At 34.7% G+C, this 19415-nt stretch overlaps 2 protein-coding genes across 2 annotated transcripts; one reads left to right on the forward strand and one right to left on the reverse strand.

The window, feature by feature from the left end:
* Nucleotides 1-1579: 1579 nt before the first annotated feature.
* On the reverse strand, nt 1580-10948 carry LOC120328914 (uncharacterized). The gene is made up of 13 exons (XM_039395489.2): nt 10713-10948; nt 9508-9552; nt 9270-9353; nt 8771-8882; nt 8108-8169; nt 7734-7833; nt 7436-7554; nt 7203-7328; nt 6558-6732; nt 5813-5878; nt 5670-5736; nt 5246-5405; nt 1580-3849 (listed from the first exon to the last, which is right to left on the reverse strand). The coding sequence occupies exons 1-13, from the start codon at nt 10713-10715 to the stop codon at nt 3766-3768; spliced, it is 1203 nt and encodes a 400-aa protein (XP_039251423.2). The 5' UTR covers nt 10716-10948; the 3' UTR covers nt 1580-3765.
* A 1486-nt stretch (nt 10949-12434) lies between these two features.
* Nucleotides 12435-18752, forward strand: LOC120328229 (mitogen-activated protein kinase kinase kinase 3-like). Its single transcript, XM_039394663.2, has 13 exons — nt 12435-12563; nt 12636-12677; nt 12814-12900; nt 13415-13526; nt 13790-13830; nt 13929-14028; nt 14104-14222; nt 14339-14464; nt 15189-15363; nt 15669-15734; nt 15838-15904; nt 16757-16916; nt 17401-18752. Exons 1-13 carry the CDS (start codon nt 12561-12563, stop codon nt 17479-17481), a joined length of 1179 nt encoding a protein of 392 aa, XP_039250597.2. The 5' UTR covers nt 12435-12560; the 3' UTR covers nt 17482-18752.
* Nucleotides 18753-19415: the final 663 nt, after the last annotated feature.

The raw sequence follows: 19415 nt of genomic DNA on the forward strand, positions 1-19415 counted from the left end.
TGACATTATGTGTTTAGTCTTGTGTGACTGACTGTGGTGATGGCGAGTCAACAATGGATGTTTCCCCGACCATTGACCCCAACATAAATTTTTCTATATTTTACAATTGCAACATTCTTGGTGCTCATTTTGAGAGTGGTTTTGCGAGTTAGCGCCTTAAACTGGTTGATATGTTTCAAACAATAATTTAAATTAAAACTCAATTTAATTGGTATTTAAAAGTATCGGTAAAAAGTTTAACCTAGTCTGTCACAGCAATTCCGAGACTAATTTTTGAACGAGTTAATTCAACAACCATGCCAAATCTGTCTGTGTAGCTGCTAAAATGTCTACTGCTACATCGCTTTTCCGACGTGGAAACGAGGGATGTTTCAAAAAAATGCCTATCATTTTACTGCATCGTTGTTTGAGCTTGGCTGGGATGTTTTCCAACTATGTGCATGGTATATTGATTATAACTCACAAATTGTGAGTCACAATTGGATACCCAATTGCTAGTTGCGAACGATCTTTTTCAAAGTTGAAACAAATAAAAACACATTTGAGGTTTATTGTACACGTCGGTGTACATAACGATCGTTTCAATCATATTGTTGTTCTTGTTAGTATTATTCTTCTCTTTCGTCATGATGAAATCGCTTTTCTCTTCGATTACTGGACCAATTGCTTCCAAATTTTCATTGGTTGAAGATTGATTTTTTTGCCAGAAGACTATTACTTTCACTTATTTCAAAATTTCTGTGGACTTCAAGAGATTCGTTTTTTATGTATCAGAATAAAAATAGCGACACCTTGTGACGTGTCCATATATTTGAGCACATCTCTCTTGTCTTTGATTAGCATCAAAAAAAAATTCTTGACGAACGAGTTGAGTGAGCCTGTCGTTCAGACATTTGTTGCTGGTGTAGCGAGTACATTGGGGTAGTTACTGTGTATTTCAATATTTTCACCACGATTATAAATAGTGCATGTTATTCGCCTGAAACAAGGTCGTAGCTCTAATTCATTTCCTTTATGATTTATTTCCCTCGCTCAGTGTTGCTTGTCTTTAACGTTCTTTGTTAGTTAGAAATTTGGTTTCATCACACATACTGTATTGAGGTTTTAGGTGTAATTCGTTATCTGTTATTTGGATCAATTAGATTGTGCATCTTTTTTTTCAATATAACAACATCGGCATTCAAAATATAAGGGCTATTGACCCTTTCTGGGTGTTAAAGACAAGCAACACTGAGCGAGAGAAATAAATCATAAAGGAAATGAATTAGAGCTACGACCTTGTTTCAGGCCAATAACATGCACTATTAACATTACGTGGTGAAAATATGGAAATACACAGTAACTACCACAATGTACTCGCTACCCTGGCGAAGTAGCGATTGGGCATAGAAATAAGTGACCTGCTTGATGTTAAAAAATTAGTTTGATCTTATCATGTGAGTTTGATGATTTGTTTAATAAAGCAAAGGTTTCTACTTTCTGAGATATTTATTACTAACAGCATAATGATATTGCAAAAAAAAATGTGATTATTTAAAGTTAGACCAGTATATATATCTAAGATAGTTGAACCACTCCATTCGTGCTTCATTTAGTATTTTATTATTATATATATACAAAATGTTAATAGACAATGTACTATATAGATGAAATGGTGTTATATATATTTAAGAATAAGATTTAATGTAAGATTGTAAGAAGTATGTTCTCTAAATCAGGTCTTCCCAAACTTTCAAGTTCGCGACCCCTTCCAATGTATAAAAATTTTCCGCGGCCCTTGTTCATGTTCAAAATGTTAAATAGTTCGAAATATCATTCTTGATACTTTATTAGCAGATTTAATTCCCAACTTTTAGAAGGCCTACTCGAGAACTAAAACAAACACACATCTATTCAGATTAACATCGCTTGAATATTCAGTTAGATGGGTGCGACTTCTTTTTGCTGCATAGCAAGTCCAGCCGTGGCTCAATGTTTGTTAATGTTGTTTCAATGTTGTTAATGCGTGAACTGCATTATGTTTTGATCGCCGTCAACGTTAAAAATGAATTACAATTATTCGTCGGCAGTATTATCTTCCGATCGTTTTAATCAAATATCCATTGATTACGTTAAATATATCTTTTCAATATATATTTAGCCTCCAATATTATTTGCCAGGCACAATAAACTGATAAAGTGACAAAACAAAAACAAAGGAGGGTAAATCCTACTTTATATATATATATATATCTAATTTCGATGTCGTAAGTAACATATCTATCAGTTAAGGTAAGATTTTTGTAGCACCAGCAAGGTGACGAATAACGATGTCTAGCTACCGACGTAGTGGTCCTAAATCGGCATTGTTACGATTCACCATCAAATTCGGCATTGTTATGCAAGCACGCCGCTTCTGGGCCGTAGGATCAAAGTCCGGCATTGTTATGTACGCGCGTCGCTTCTCCGATTCTGTATTCTCCTGAAATCGTGAGCCCATTACAGCCGGATGGCATATATTTAGTAATTATAATTAGTAATTTTAGTTTATTTATTATCTTGAGAAGAAATTATAATTTAAAAAAAAAACAAATAGTATTATATCTGCGTGGATTATTTCCGCGTGGAATTAGACGGGATTGAACTCGAGCGAGTCATATCGATTCATGCGTCATAATAGGAAAATCTACCTTAATACAACCAAATACTCCAAGAATATAAACTATCACATTACGAAATGTGCTATGCAGTAGTAGGAAGATATACTATCACATTACGTCTCGTCAGCAGTCGCAGTTATTCGTTAGAGAGTGTCCTCTGGCAAATAGAGAACAAAAAATTTGTTCCTAACCATTCAGATGCAAATGATTTAGTGGAATCGGACATTTCTTATGTCGCACAACCTGACGCGAAGACACGACCTGCCCAAACATAACACGTCTTCACTATGCGACGGCGTAAGCTATAAGACCTCTTACGGTCTCATTCTGTTGCTATAACAACTAGGAAATCAACGATACCAAACATGCGAGATTGCTGTTATGATAAAGAATGACGCGTTCGGCAGGAATTGAAAAATGTTGATTGTTTGTTTACAAGCTGATGCTTACTCAAGCATAAGCGTGACGTCGTACGAATAATGGTCCAGGAGCGACATCTAGCGTGTATAAAACAAAACAAAGCTTCCAACGAGCCCTGAGTGATGTGTCAGGCGTTATTGGTTAACTAGGAAATTATAAAGTAAAAAAAAAAAAAAAATTGGGCTTAGATGTACCGGCAGCAATCGGTTGTGTTGCACGCACCTGTTTTAAAATTTGTGTTTCGAATCAAAAGTCTAAAAAAGTACAATAGATATGGTACTTTGTGTGAAATTGGTGTACTCATGGCGACCTTTAAAATTCGTTGCGCAACCATCAGTTTGGGAAGCCCTGCTCTAAAGTCTAAATAATACAAATTACCATTGAAAACTGTTGAACAGCAGCATGACCAACTGTTAACCATAAAAAATTGGTATTTTGAAACTAATCGTTCGACCACAGAAGTTAGTCGACTCAAAAAAGTCTAGAGTAATTTATACAAGAACTACAACAGACACTTTTCAAAAATATAATAATGCTGCATAATGCTGCCCTTCACGTGCAGAGTTATTCGATTATACTTCTCGTTAAAAGTTTCGTTAAAATGTTAGTATATTATGGTAAAGTGCCTGGATGTGTTGCAGTAGTAGTTGATCTTTAAAAAATATATATAGTAATAATGATGCGCGTGTCCAAACGATGTTTACAGTTATTTGTCCAACCATGGGTCTTTGGCCATGTCATCAGCAAGAGGTCTATCTTCCATCTTGACAAATATCCTTTGCAGAAATTTCTTATAAAAAAAGAATAAATGATGTAAAAATCGCTTCCTCAAATTGAATCCAAAACCTATTGTTTTCAGAATGTGTGCATGTGTTTATTTATGAATACCTCCAAAAACAACAATATTTTCCGTAATGAACATTATGACGTAGATACAAATAACAACTAATTACAAAGATTGATGTGTTCAAACTGCGACCAGCGGACCAAAAGTAGCCCAAACGAAAAAATTGTGCGGCCCACGAAAAAATGCCAATTTCGAATAGTGTGCTGCCCGCCAAACGAGTTTTTAATTTAGTTCCAGCTGGTACGTGTGAGTAATTCAAATTTTTTTGCGTTATAAAGCCATACTTGAGTCCAATTTATTATCTATATCCAGTGGTGCGATTCAAATTTTTTGTCAGTCGGTTCTTTCACAAAAGTCATATTTTTCAGCCGGTTCTGTTACAAACATAACATTGACAGTAACCAGTAATGCTAACCAGTTCGCTGATCTTATAAAATTCCGTGAGACGGTTCTATAGAACCGGTGCGAACCGGCTGAATCCCACAACTGTCTATATCTATAACGTCACAATGCTCTAGCACAGGGGCGGGCAAGGTTTTTGAACCAGGGGCCACAAATTTTGCCAACCCAGTCTGGCGGGCCATGTAAGTATGACGTAAAAAGTTACATTTTATGAACAATATTTACAGTGTTACAAAGCAAATGTGGAAAATAATAAGCCGCGTGCCAAAACTAAGTTTAACCACAATCAAATTCCTTGAGCTATTTTTAGCTTAAACATACAATTTGGTTTCAGTTTGGTTGTGGCATCATCAGGCGGGTCAGATTGAATTACCCAACGGGCCGGATTTGATCCGCGGGCCATACTTCGCCCATGTCCGCTGCAGCTTGTGCGAAGCGCTTAACGCATTTCATAAGATCAATACCCAAAACTTTCGTGCCTGCAACTACTAGAAAGTCTATGTCAAATAGAGGAGCGGACCGCGGTTTCACCCAGTTATTAGTATCTGGCCCTACTGTATTGAAGGTTGCACACCCCCGGTATAGAACATCAGTGCCGCCTGCCACTACAATCGATTCATTATCATCATATATGCAACAAGAGAGCTATGCTCAAATATATGAACACGTCACAAGGTGTCGCTATTTTTTATTCTGACACATAAAAAACGAATCTCTTGAAGTCCACAGAAATTTTTGAAATAAGTAAAAGTTATAGCATTCTGGTGAAGAAATAAATCTTTAACTACTGAAAATTTCAAAGCAATTGGTCCAGTATTCGAAGAGACAAGCGATTTTATCATGACGAAGAAAAAAAACAAGAACAACAACATAATATTGAAACGATCTTTATGTCCACTGACGTGTCCAATAATATGAGAAAAGAGCTTAAATATACCTTCAAGCCTTCTGGAAGACTATTGTCCCTGTTAACGAGCCCCTTGTGCTCAATTGCGATAATTTTTCCAGGAAGTAAAAATACTATGAGTAACGGTGATAACTCTCTGAGAAAAGGTGGATAACCCTTTACCATCTCATAAACCGTACATCCGACGCTCCTGGTGGGAATAAAGTAATTTTTATATGAATGGAAAAATGGGGGTGATTATGATATATATAGCCTATGTAAGCCTATTTTGAACAATGCAATTTATATGAGAAAAAACGATATATAAGCCTATATATATATATGACTCCTGGTGACTATATATTTTACAAAATAAACTACACAAATTTATGGAATTAAATCTTGGGATTAGATGTTGGTGAAAAATTACCTTGTAAAATTTATCCCTATTCTAACGATGATTCACTGAACTCACCAGATATCAGATCTTTTTCCACCGACGTTTCCTCTCATAACCTCAGGGCTCATATAGCATATTGAACCTAGAAAGGAGAGATATGTGAAGTGCTTCCTGGGTGATTATATTGTTTAAAACTTAAAAAATCTACGGCCACTCACCTGCTTTAGAATCAGCTTGTTGGATCAGTGTTTCCTGATCGTGAACCTTAGATAATCCCATGTCGGCTGAAACATATTTTCATATATATTTAAAAAAGAAAATTGGCCTTTTATACAATATTAAAACGTCAATTACGTTCAATGCATAAGCGTGGCCAGGGGGCTTGAGGGACTATACCCTCCAAAATTCAACACTTTTTCAAATGCAACTTCAGCAAGATTTGCAGTAAGACGTAAATTCATATGCCTTTACCAACGACATTTTGCTCTAACTTCAACGATTTACTGAAACCGGACGTTTTTTGGCTTGCTGTCAATAATCCTTTCCCCGAAATGAACCAACCGAGTTAGATGGAAATGCGCGCTTTTATGCCTTGGATAACTTCGACATCAAAGTAGGCTACGTCTGTTGTCCGATTCTTTGGGATATTGTTAGATATCAGTGGCTACGTTTATCTGCCTTTGTTTGAGAAAAATGCACGACTGAGCGTCGTATTAAGTCATTATACAAAAACAATTGTCCCTTCCCCATCCTCAAATTTTGGGCTGGCTACGCTCTTGCTTCAATATCCAGAAATACAGAAAATTTGCAACCGTTTCGGAAGGATGACAAATATTTTGTCCTCCTACGGTTATTAAAATCGTAGCAGCTGATTCGTAATATTGACTGTGACAACATGTTTGTTAGAGTTTTTTTACTTTCAGGTTAATGATCGACTACCCTATACATGCAATTTATCCTCACCTAGTTTGGCAGTCCCTTCAGCATCTAGAAGTACATTGCCGCACTTTATGTCGCGATGAATCACACCATGTTCGTGTAAATATACCAATCCACACAATATATCACGGGTGTACTGCTTGGCTTTTACTTCAGGTGTTAGTGAATTTGTCTTTTCCATAACATCAGAGATTGATCCCTGGTATAATTATATAAATAATTATACTTTTGTTTGCTTTAGGTTATATAAAATATTTGGAGCAGCCACTATAATATTACAAATTTTGCAACTGTCTCTGCTAGGTATGAGACAAAAAATGCTCGTTTCACGTTGAGGACATTTTTAGAACGTTATTAATATATTTATGAATAAACAACTGGTATTTCGGATCCAGGTCGAACAGCGACCGGAAATTTTTTTCTAATTGAATTACTCCAAGATGATAGCTTGAAATAATGCTCATTACTAAAAGCATTACAAAGTGTAACTCAATTGCATCTCTAATTTTTCTGCAAAAATTAGCTTATTGTGGATTTTAATTGTATTGTTAGAAAAGTCCTGGGTTAGGTTAGTTAAATGAGAGTTGCAAAAATGCTTGATTACAGAAAATGGGCTTTACTTTTCGAAATACACAGCAAGTAGCCTACATAATATATATTCGTATTAACCTGCATTAACTCCATGTACATATATATTTTTTCTTTATTTCCTGAACATCCATAAAACTTGACAATATTTTTATGAGTAAGTTTACCCATAAATTTTACTTCATCTCTGAGACACTGTTCTTCAATCTATGTTACAATACAAAAATTAGGTTTACAAGTATTCCATTATATACTACGAATCATGACTGAACTGATTATATTCGATATATAATAATTATAATAAGTTTGTTTACTCCGGCACGAGGAACTTCTTTTACAGCAAATTCCAAGCCATTTTGATCAACAGCGCAGTATACAGCTCCAAATCCTCCTCTTCCCAACAGCTGTTTTTGTTTCCATGGATGAGCAATTACTGTAAACATGTGTATTTGACAAATAAAACAGAAAATGATATTAAAAAAAGTAGGAAAAAAACAAAACGTAATTCTCTAGAACTATAGTAAGGACTTCAGTTACCTTTGCTTGTTATGCATTGTTAAAAGGTGAGGAGTATTGTGAGTATTCAGACCCGTGTATGGCATCTATACTTACCTATTTTGGGTGGTTCTTTTTCGGGCGAATTTCCTGCTCCTGGACGACCTTTCATAGCAACCTCGATAAGTTCCATAAAGAGTATTTCAGCTTTCAATTTCTAATAGTACAAAATCAAAAACACAAAAATGTAATAATTATATAGTATCATTTGCCATTCCTCGGTCATCAACTAACTATCCGTATACTACCAATTTTGAAAATAAATATTCGAAATATTAAAATTTAATAGCATATAATTTCTAATAGTTTACTAACATTTTCTTTTGGTCAAGTGACTCGAACATATTTTGTTGAAAATGCTCGAGTAAGATTAATACCAGAAATAAAACAGATAGCAGTATTGAAATGTTATTATAAAGCCTTTTGCTGACCTTTGCCAATTTCATTTTTTCCTCCTCCGTCCCACTAGTACTACTGGATGGTGAATCTATAACTAAACGTGATATTAGGATTGTTATTGTGGAATAAAGATGACATATATATAAAACTTACATACAAGTTTATTCTTTTTGTACGTTTATGCTGACTAAGAGCACTACAACAGCTTAAGTATTTAACCCTCCCATTCTCACATACCCTCCCAATTTCAAACGACTTAAGGCAGTGCGTCTAGTGCTTGTTCTGACATATCTTTCCCAAAAACATATATATACAGTTCTAGAGTCGCCTGTGGTTGTTCGCCCCTTTAATTATTAGTTGAGAGCTTGTGCTCAGGCTTTTGGCAAACTTGGATTAAAAACGTTATGGCAAAATTATAATTCAGTGAAGCTAATTGAAAATAAATATACTTGAAATTGAAAATATATTTATTAAATTTTATCTTGCCCGCCTTATTTTTTCAAAACTTTTTATTTATTTCATTATTGACGTTCCATCCGCGTATTTTCAACGTTTTTTTTAAACAAAACATACTTTTACCTTACTATCTGTTATTTATAGCTTATTGTTAACTAGTTATTCTTTAGGTGGGTGCGAGAATTCTAAAATAGGGGCGCGGCATAAAAAGTTCGAGAACAACTGTTATAATTTTTCACCTTTCTTTAATTTACTCAGTCGAACTTGTTTCATGATGCTATAACACGTTTTTTGTGCTTGTTGTCCAGCGATCTTTGTCATTTTCTTTGTAGCAGCTCGAACCGCTTCATCCTGCGTTTATAAATTTAACACAATATTGAAATGGCAATATTGTAATTGACTTTGATTTATCTTTCAAATATATTCTACAGCAGTGTAGGTCTACTATTCAAGCCAAATTAATATCTTTATCTGTCGTTACGTAGGAGCACAAAAAATAAAAGGGTAAATCGCAAGGCCCAAACAACATGCATATCACAATGTGGTTGGACCTGCTTATATTTAAGTGTTGTTGTTATATCTGCCATCTATTGTGAAGTTTGCATGTATGGAAGTTGTTTAGTTTGTAATACATTTTCGGTATATCCATAAGACTGTACATTGAATATCGCCTGTGACGATAGATATTAAGCAACGAAACATCGCCCATCACTGGAAAATTAATAGTGAACTACTAACGTTATCAAGCGACTGCAACTTTGATACTTCCAACACAGCTTTTGCCACTGCTTCACACATATTTGCAACGGCAGTCTTTGCAGCCTGAAAATTGAAACACAAATAAAAAAGAGGGACGACTCATTCTAATAAATGAATTCATTAACAAGAAAACGTCACTCAAGTTCACGGTATATTATTAAATCTATAGATAATAAGACTATGTGGTATAGTATGTTTGCACAACTTGAAAAAATACCTCATACTTATCTTCATCTCGGTCTCGTTTTGGAATTACCCCAGCCTAGATAAAAACATGAAAAGTAATATTGGTCATAATCAACCTTCAAAAGTTAACTTGTTACATTTTAGGCACGTGACAGGTACTGAACTTATTTGTCATTAAAGAATCAAAGATTGTTTGTTTCATTTATATGCTTTAAATCTAATTTGTTCGACTTATATCTGTACAATGTTGTCAATCCACGTTAGTGAAAATTCATGAATAGATTTAATAGCAACAATAATAATAAAGTCTTCATCAATTTCCGCGTGTGAATTCAAAACTTAACTATAAAATAACAGTTAAATTTAATGTGTCATATTATTCAATCGGACATTGAAAATTGATATCATCTGTGTCGAAGCGGGTATGAGTACTAATATATCATATATTTGTCTGTTACAGAATATCTACATACGGATAAAGATTGGCATAGAATATTCGCATATGGAATAGAATTGTGTACTTTATAGACAAATGTCTTTGTCTCCTTCAGTGTAATCGTTTTATTGCGTTGTTTATGTCATGCGTCACATATACGGAGGCCCCCGCATGTATGACTGCTGCTATACGCAGCGTATTCCCGATACGGCTCGGGTATACTGTGGTAATGTAACACTAATCCAAGACAGATCTATCTTACTCTGATCCGTTTTATTGTAGTGGCGTACGAGTAATGATTCATATGACAGTTGAATTGCCAAGTTCCAACGAATAGGCTTTTTTAGAAAATGTACCTAAAATATTTTTTAAATTCTTTAGGCAAACCTGATGATTTTCTACACAGTTCGAAGGTTTCTTATTGTTTCGGCATGCTTTATTGCCTCAGTTGATTTGCGTTTGATTCATTTGCACATAAATAGCATTATTATACTTCTGGGCAATTTTTATAAAAACATGGGGGCGTTTTGAACGTGGTTAAATTACGAATACTTCAGAAAAGAAATCTAAATTTACGCCTTCTTATACGCCGAGGTAGTAACTATAGTTAGCATGAACTAGATAGAATACTAGCAGTAAAACCTCCAAAGCATCATTTTGCATCATATCCGTATAGTATCGATAGGATCGAGAAATTCAAGCATACAACAATAAACTACCACGTTTTATACAAAATTGGAATAATTATGCTATCAATGTACAATGTAGACTTCAGGGAATCAAAGGAAGTAGAAACTCACCATGTTATGGTCCAAGACTTAGATTCTTATTGCGAAGAAGCTGCAAAATGTTTCCAAAGTATTTGTTGAAATCTAATTATCTAACGCAGGAGAGAAAACAACGCATTCGCGACTATTACATCAAACTGTAAGATTAGGGTAGACAAATTGCAATTTTGTTATATTTCAATATATCACGTAAATACCTGAAATAAGTCTACAATGTTGTACCAACACATTTCACTACTTATTTCACAGAGAGCGATTCCATAAGATTCAACTTCTGTTTTTCCACTTGTTTGCCGGGTCCGGAACAAGCCGAACGTCTCAATCGCAAGCGTCACAATTTTCGGTTCCTCTTACACTCAAAACAACAAGAAGTTCTATTTTTATCACAAAGCAGAAGTATGAGCACTACGAAAATGACAATAAGCGCATTGATGCGTACCTTTGTTACGGTTGAAAAACAGTAATAAATACTGGAGTAAACCAAATAGATATAACATCGTGATCATCAGAATATCTGGTTACCAGCTATGATCTACCGAACATACATTAGAAGGTACACACCCTATTCATCTGCCCAATCAGGAAACTTGTTATCAGAAAAAAGAGTTAGTAAATACACCAACATCACAAAAGTAGTTCCTCTTTGGAGTCAAATCGTTAATTACTTGAAGCGTTGCAGAGATACGAGAGTGGGTAATATTTGCTCTGCGCTAACACGGAAGTGTGTACTCACTTTTTCAGAGCCTATATTTGCCTTTTTGTATTACTAACCAAATTTGCTGTATTTAAATCTGTGCACACTTGTGTTTTACATACTCTTCGGCTTTCATTCATTTATACATATGTGCATTTTAACTCATTTATATTGTATGGATAATTACTTGCAAGAATATATCAATTTTGGTATATATTTATGGCAAATATATGATGCTAGATAGCAACGAACAAATATTTAGACTTGCGCATGAGTAAACTTTATACCTACAGGATTTTCAAGCCGCATTCAGATTTTAACTACCATACACAGCTAGAATGTACTTGAGTTGTAATCAAACGAAAAACTTTGCGTTGGCTATAGGTATGAATTCCTGAGAAGAGACGATATGCGTGGGTGCGAATGTTTGCGTGTAAGGATCGAATTTCGAGAATAGATTTCAATAGGACTACAATAATAAATTGACTCGTACGTAACGAACAAGGTATCTGAAACCTTCATAAAGCAGAAGTATTATCTGATGATCAAACGAAGGTTGCAGCAATTGGGCGTTTTTCGGCTTTGCCGAATTTGAAGCAGACGTATGGAGGGATTATACAGCTGGACATATCGCGTACCGTGTGTAAATAAAATGGGCGACTATGTCAAACATCCCAGTATAGTTCTAACGCCCAACTAGATAGCTTACTTGTCAGTCCGTAAATATGAATGTAAAGTGGTCAAGATAATACACGTCATTGAATTTTCTTCATTACAGTGATGGATAAAGATATGGGAGGGCAGACAATCCGCACATTTTAGCAAGGTTTATTATGGATGACGTGTCTTTTTTGCTAGTTTAGATGCCTCTGTATCTGTATTAGCATATTATGCTTATATATTTTTATACATTGCCTCATACAAATTTGGCCAGAAAATTGGAAAAATCGTATCACGAATGTCTACGCCAAAAACATGAAAATTTATTACGAATAATAATTAAAATATAAAATGTTCAATCCTAAAATGTCTTCCTTGATATACAGCTACACCGCAATAAAAATCCCTTTTGATCGTGTAAGATTTTTTTGAATTGCCTTAAAAAGAAGAGTGCATAGGGGACCATTATTGAAATACAGCAAAGGAAAAAATCTTGAAACTGAAAGATGGTAAGCACTTTTCTTTTCGAAATACTAAGATTGTAAATAGGCAACCCGCTAAAAAATTCGTTTTATTTTTAGGGAAATAAAGCGTCAACGACGGCATCTCCCAGCAAACAAGAAGTACGTAATTACAAATTTTTGATTTCTTAATTTATATTTGATATAAAACATTATATAAATCATATAAAAAAAGGATTTCAATTCTTGTAAATAATGTGTGATATGTTCTGATTATTTTCCTTCTGTTCAACTACAGGCAGCAAAAAAAGCACTTGCTACAATGTGTGAGGCTGTTGCAGATGCTGTCCTAGTGTGTGCTCAATTGGAAGACGAATGGGCTGAGGTTTATATAGTTGTTATTATTTTATTGACGTCATGTTTAACCTGTCTATATTCTGAGTTTATTCAGTCTATTGTTCATTAAGTTGTAAGTTCGGCTCCCATGGATTAGGCATCCAATTCTATCCACTTTTATTCTTTATAAAAAACGGCGCTCCCGAAGTATGTGCACCAAGATGGCCCACAACTAGTACCCTAACCTGGTACACATACTATGTTCAGGTTGTGCGCCATCTTGGTGCACATACTTCTGGAAGTCCTTAAAAACTGCTGGATTTCCCTTGGAAATATACCTTTTTGATGATTATTCTCAACACCGTAACCTTAAATCTCATAATCATAACACAATACAGCTTTTTGTAATATTTTGATAATATAATGGTGCTTCTACTAAAATGATGTGGATTTGTTCATTCAAGCTTTTTAGATTTCACGGAAGGGGGACCGAATTTCTATTAACATGTTTTTTTCCTAATTTTTTTTTAAAAGATATAACCCAGTTATTACCATTAATCCAGGAAAATAACATAAAGTCAGCTGCCAGGGAAGTTTTGAAAATATGTGAGAAACAAGTGACAGGTTCCGCTACCGAACTTATAAAGGCAATCAGGGCAAAAAAAATGGAGCAAAGTAAGCGCCCTCGTCATCTTATTTCTATAATATTTTAGAATTATTCGTAAAAAATATTTCTATTTGATCTTGAGTGTGAATGACAATGATAGTGGTCAATGCAAGTCAGGACTTCCACTTTCAATTGCCAATAAAACAAAATGATGGTAATACAATATGGGAAACCAACCCTACAAAAACTCGAACTTCCAATAATCAAGGGTCATGTCCCTAATGTCACATAAAAATTTAATGAAAATTTTAACTATTTATATCATTTACAGTGATGACGAAAGGGCAAGGGCAAGCTGAAGCATTCAGAAGGGTAAGTTGAATGTGTCCTCGTTGGTTTCCTTATACGAGTATATATATATGTATATATATTTTGAAATGATAAACAACTACGTTTGTTTTAAATGAAAGAAATTGCAAGCTGACCTATTGTTTTTGGAATTATTGAAAGTTGCTATTGACCAACAATCTGGCGAAGGGTCTTCAAGATCGGGATCACAATCTGGAACAAGTAAGTATATGAACGTAATATATCTGTAGACTGAAAACGTGGGGTTTACCGAGAAAAATTTTACATTTTAAACAGCTATTTCACACCCATGGAGTAGAAAGGACGATTTGGGAAAAGGAGCGTTTGGTACGGTATACGCAGCAGTTGATAAAAACGGATTGAAATTTGCTGTCAAAGAAGTTCCAAAGGCCGGGGTATGAGACATATTGATTTAACTTATAATTTTAAAACAGTAACAACAAGCGCGTTTGTTTGCCTTTTAATTTGTATTCTTGTCCAGTTTATTTTCAAAATATAAACGAATGCTTAGGTGCAGGAAAGCTGCTTAAGAGACGAGGTCAAATTGCTGGGAAAACTATCGCACAAAAATGTGGTCAAATTATACGGCTGTGCTGGTGATAAGGAAAAATTTTACATGTACATGGAGCTTATGCAGGTAAATCTTTAATCAACAAATGTTATCATCGTTTATTGTAATTCCAAATTTAGTATTTGCTACAAGTCCCCAAACCTCTGATCGCATGTCATGTCTAGTCACTGACCATTTTAGTGAATTCCGAGTTCGATAACATCTTATTTCTGAGATAAAGTCATGCTGAATCACTGTAATTATGAGTCACAAGTTGTGTGGCCGGTGTTCAGAGTCAAAACTCGAGTAGACTAATATTCGATTTCATAAACTACAGTGAAATGAATAATATGAGACTTGAAACTTGATTCTGTGGGTCTCGTGTAGTTTTGTACCTCAAGTGCTTCTAGTGGGCGTAGCATGACAATTTTTTCACATGTCAAACTCCTAACCTCCACCTGACTATGCCATACAAAAAGTACGCCACTACGATGCCCCATCACGTCATAGAGCTTGCCAAATTATACCTACGATCGCCAAAATGGCATCTGCGCCGCCGATAACGAACTCGATAAGACAGCGATCTCTCTCATATCGGGATGTTGCGGCGAGAAAACGAGATAAATAGCCTATTCGATTTCGGGTGATCGTCTACGCGTCTTGGATGACAGCTCGTATAGTTTGGAGGGCCTTATTACGTCACTGTCATGCCACGCCCGTTAGAAGTACTTGAGGTACGAAACCACACTAGAGCTGATTCTGCAACGTTTACGTGAAGCGTTTTCTCTAACTATTTTTATTCTAATACCAGGGATCCGTAAAGGATAAAATGGAGAAAAGCGGAAAACCTATACCGCAAAATTTCGCCAAGAAATACACTAAAGATTTATTGCAAGGACTGATCTATCTTCACAAAAGTGACGTCATTCATCGTGATATCAAATGCGCAAACTTGCTATTAGATGTTAATGAAACAGTGAAATTGGGTAATAAAATCATAATCATCTGTTTTAGGTAGTTTGATTTTAAGGAATTTTTCATTAGAAGCAAGCAACGTCTTGTGCATTTACACGAAAGTGGAGGATATTCACTTGTAAATGAATTATGAAGCGCTACGAAAATTATAGAATCATTCAATATGTAGGTACATTGTTCGTCACCTACTTTGTGTTCTTGCTGAATGAAGTATACAGGTCAAACTTCAACGTATCACAACTGGCATAGTATCCACACTGCAAAATGTTTTGCGCAATTCAAAAGACAATAAACCTTTGTGATGCTTGCTTTTCAGCGGATATGGGCATCTCAAAAATTCACGATCACGCGACAATGATAAGAAGTGCAGACGACACCGCAGGTATTGAAAATATGAATTTGTAAATAGTTACATAGCGATGTCACGAGTTATCTCTGCAACGAGGGTGTGTTGACCAAAAAATGTATATTAAATATTTTTGCAGGAACATTGCCATGGATGAGTCCTGAAGTATTAAGTGGACAGGAAGGGGGCAAACGATCTGATGTTTGGTGAGTAATTCGATTTTATAATTATTTGCTTTTTACTGCGAATATGAATAATATTAATTCAGAATATACGTTTTCATGTTGCATTCAACCGTATTTAATGGTTGGTATTCTTGCGCCAGGCCGTATAATAATCCATGCTGCATTATTTTTCGCAAAATGGCAAAGCAAGCAGATGAATGCCGAACTACTGTTTGCATGCAAATTTTATTTGTGTTAAAGCAAAAATATTTACTGTACCGTCGACGATTGATACCTGTGAGTGAATGATTAACTTGGTATGGGTGAAACGCTGCTTCATTCTGAGCTACGTTTTTATCGTAATTTTCAGATGATATGCAAACTTCTACTTGTCAGTCCCTGTAAAATATACTTTGATATATTGAAATGTTAATACTTTCTACTTTCCAACATTTCCATAGTAAAAGACCGTGAGATGACAGGAATATGAAAGTTTTGAAAAAGGTCTGATGCAATACATGCATTTCTTCTCATTGTATGAGGAGACACTGTCCCCTACTGCGCTGGTATTGTATGGTTTATTTCCGATACCGTTATCCTGATGCTCATGCTGCGGCGTGTGAATGTGAATTGTAGCATACACTGGCGTCAATGAAATTTGTGTGCCAAAAAATTTCTTTGAAAATATTTCGCTGCCACTTTTTTCTCAGTTTTGTTAACCTGATCCCGTCTACCGCCGCATCTCCTGACCAACACAAATATATATCTGGTAATTTCTTTATACCCATTTACACAGTAGCTCGCATTTGAATACATTTTAATTAAACGTAAAGATTAAAATTATATAGTAGATGTAGATAGACACTCGAAATTCATCACGTTGCTATATTGCAGGAGCGTTGGCTGTACTGTTTTTGAAATGGTGAAAGCAGCAGCACCATTTCAAGAAGAACTACCACCCATATTATTCGCAATTATATTGCCGAAAATGATTCTTGGTCTTGGACACCGAAAACTGGTATCGGATCAAGATGACTTTGGTCCAGCATTACAGGTGAATGGAAGCGTACATTTTGAAATACATGGTGTATATAAAGTCTGCGATTTAAAATTTACCAATCGACTTGGTAATACATTTTTGTATTTGTATAAAAATCCTGTATTAATTGACGAGAACTTCGTCGTGTTCTTTAACCTTTTAGCATGCATTAGTTAATGAGCTGAAAAATAACAGGCAACGATTTTAAATTAGTAAAATGTAATAGAGATGTACAGGGTAGGCCTATCCACAATGGCGCTGTAGTCTAAGAGAATTAGCAGAGAACGTAATAGAGATGTGGTGTTTTAGTCTAGAATGCAATACAACAATTATTGAACGGGTTCTGTGTTTTTTGCCTAACATTTGCCTTTCCAAATATTATTGAACCAAAATAGCAATATGCATAGGTAACACTGGTATATATATTTAGGGAATTCAATGGCAGTAACATAATTTAAAGTAGTTATAATAAAACAGAGTATTTGTTATATTTTATCAGAGTTTCCTCCTGAAAATTTTTGTCAAGATGAACGATCGACCATTTGCTGAGCAGATCGCAGATCATCCGTGGGTGAGATAAGCCGAAAGCATGACGTCATCGAATTCAGAAATTGTGGGCAGAGTTGGAGGTGCCCAATCTGTGTTAATTTAAATTTTTTGATCATTTATTAATAACCCCATACAAATTATAATGCACATAACATATTATTATATTAATTGATGTGTCGAATTAATTTTACGTTATTGATAAGAATTGAATGAATATTGTATGTACAGAACTGTCGTATGGTTAAATTCATAGTATTCAACCATATTTGAGAAGTCGTGTTAAATTCAAAATTATTTTATTATGCACCCTTTTGCTGCATTTTATTTATTGTCGCCGCCAGATTTCCGCAGATTTGGCAAGCAGTAAGTTGTTTACCAAGTGTTCAGGTTTAATTGAAGAAATTATATGCACATTCAATAGTAGTAAATGTATTTTATTCATATTAAATATTCGCAGTTTCCTGCAAAAAATATGTGACTCTATGTGTCAGGACATGATCTGACCCTCTATGTCACGATGATGTTCTATTATGTTCATATTTAAACGTTAATTCAATGATTAATTTTATCTTCTTTCTTCGAATTCAAATCGTCGTTTCGTTTTTGAAACTTTTCACTGAATATTTGTTATTTGAAGCGCGTGGAATATTTTCACTATTTGTTGCGCTCAGAATTGCATCATGCTAATGATGAATCCAGTCAATAAACAAGTAGAAAACTTGCATTAGCTGATTCTCTAACCAATGCCAAACAAACTAACCCCAATGCTATTGTCCAATAAACGAAACAAGCATCATTTAAAAAATTAGTAGCCATGATAAAGCTAACAAAGAATCGTAGATCTCATGTTCAAAAGATTCTGTGCGTTTCACTAGATTTATTATAATTCTATTCGAGTTACTTATGTTGCATTTAACCCTAATGCACTTTATTAATGTTTATTATTAATGCACTTTCAAATGTCGTGTTTTCTCCGTAATTTTAATTTTTGTCTCTTAATATCAATATATTGTTTTTGAGCCCCATAATAAATTTATGTAAAGTAAACTAAAATTACTTTATCTAATGACTCGGATGTATTTTCTGCTGTATTTTCAGAAAATCGTGTATTGTTTTTCATAGAACGGCTTTCCACAATTTCTCCTGTTAAAACTCAAACATCTCTTGGACAAATTATAATTCTCACTGATTTACAAAATTATTATTTTTTTTCTTAGCTCAAGTAGATTTTCATTATTCTTTTATCTCTATACATTTGCGCTTGAATGTATCCTGTAAAATATAATAATAAATATTACCATAGTAAAACATATTGTAATGGTGCGACGTGCGAGTTAGATAATGGGAATATTCTGAAAAGTTTAGAATCAGAATCCATTTATATGTAATAATGGAATTTCAAAACCTTAGAGATTATGCGTGAATTTAATATTTGAGAGTTCAGGGTTGCTTTCGTCATAATGCTGAATTCTTGAATCATAAACATACCCAAACATTTGTAGCCTAAAGTCATGGGTTGTTTGCATTGATGAGGTTTAGGTAACCATGCCGAACTGAAGAAAAAAATTCTGATTTGTCAATAAAGAATTTACATAAGCATTTCAAATAGAAGTCCGTTAAAAGAAAAAAATCATCTGCGGATGGGTGCTTCAAATTATTAAGATTTTAAACTATCCATTGGTGAGTTTGAAAAAACAGTCAGACAAAAAGTAATCGCAAGACCGATAGCAATTCACAAATATGAGGTTATAAACATTACAAAATATTTGTCTAATTTCCGACAAAATGTATTACTTTTGTTTCAACAAAACCAAACCCAGCCTCCAAAATTTTAAGCACCTTGTGGTATATATATGTATTCACAATATCCTTAGAACATTTTGTGACAGCCTTATTGAAAATAGTAGAATATCCGTGTCTTCGTTTCTTTACCTCGTTTGCCAAGCAGGTAAAATATGGAAGTTT

Source organism: Styela clava, chromosome 7 (assembly GCF_964204865.1).
Source record: "Styela clava chromosome 7, kaStyClav1.hap1.2, whole genome shotgun sequence".
Lineage (NCBI taxonomy): Eukaryota > Metazoa > Chordata > Ascidiacea > Stolidobranchia > Styelidae > Styela > Styela clava.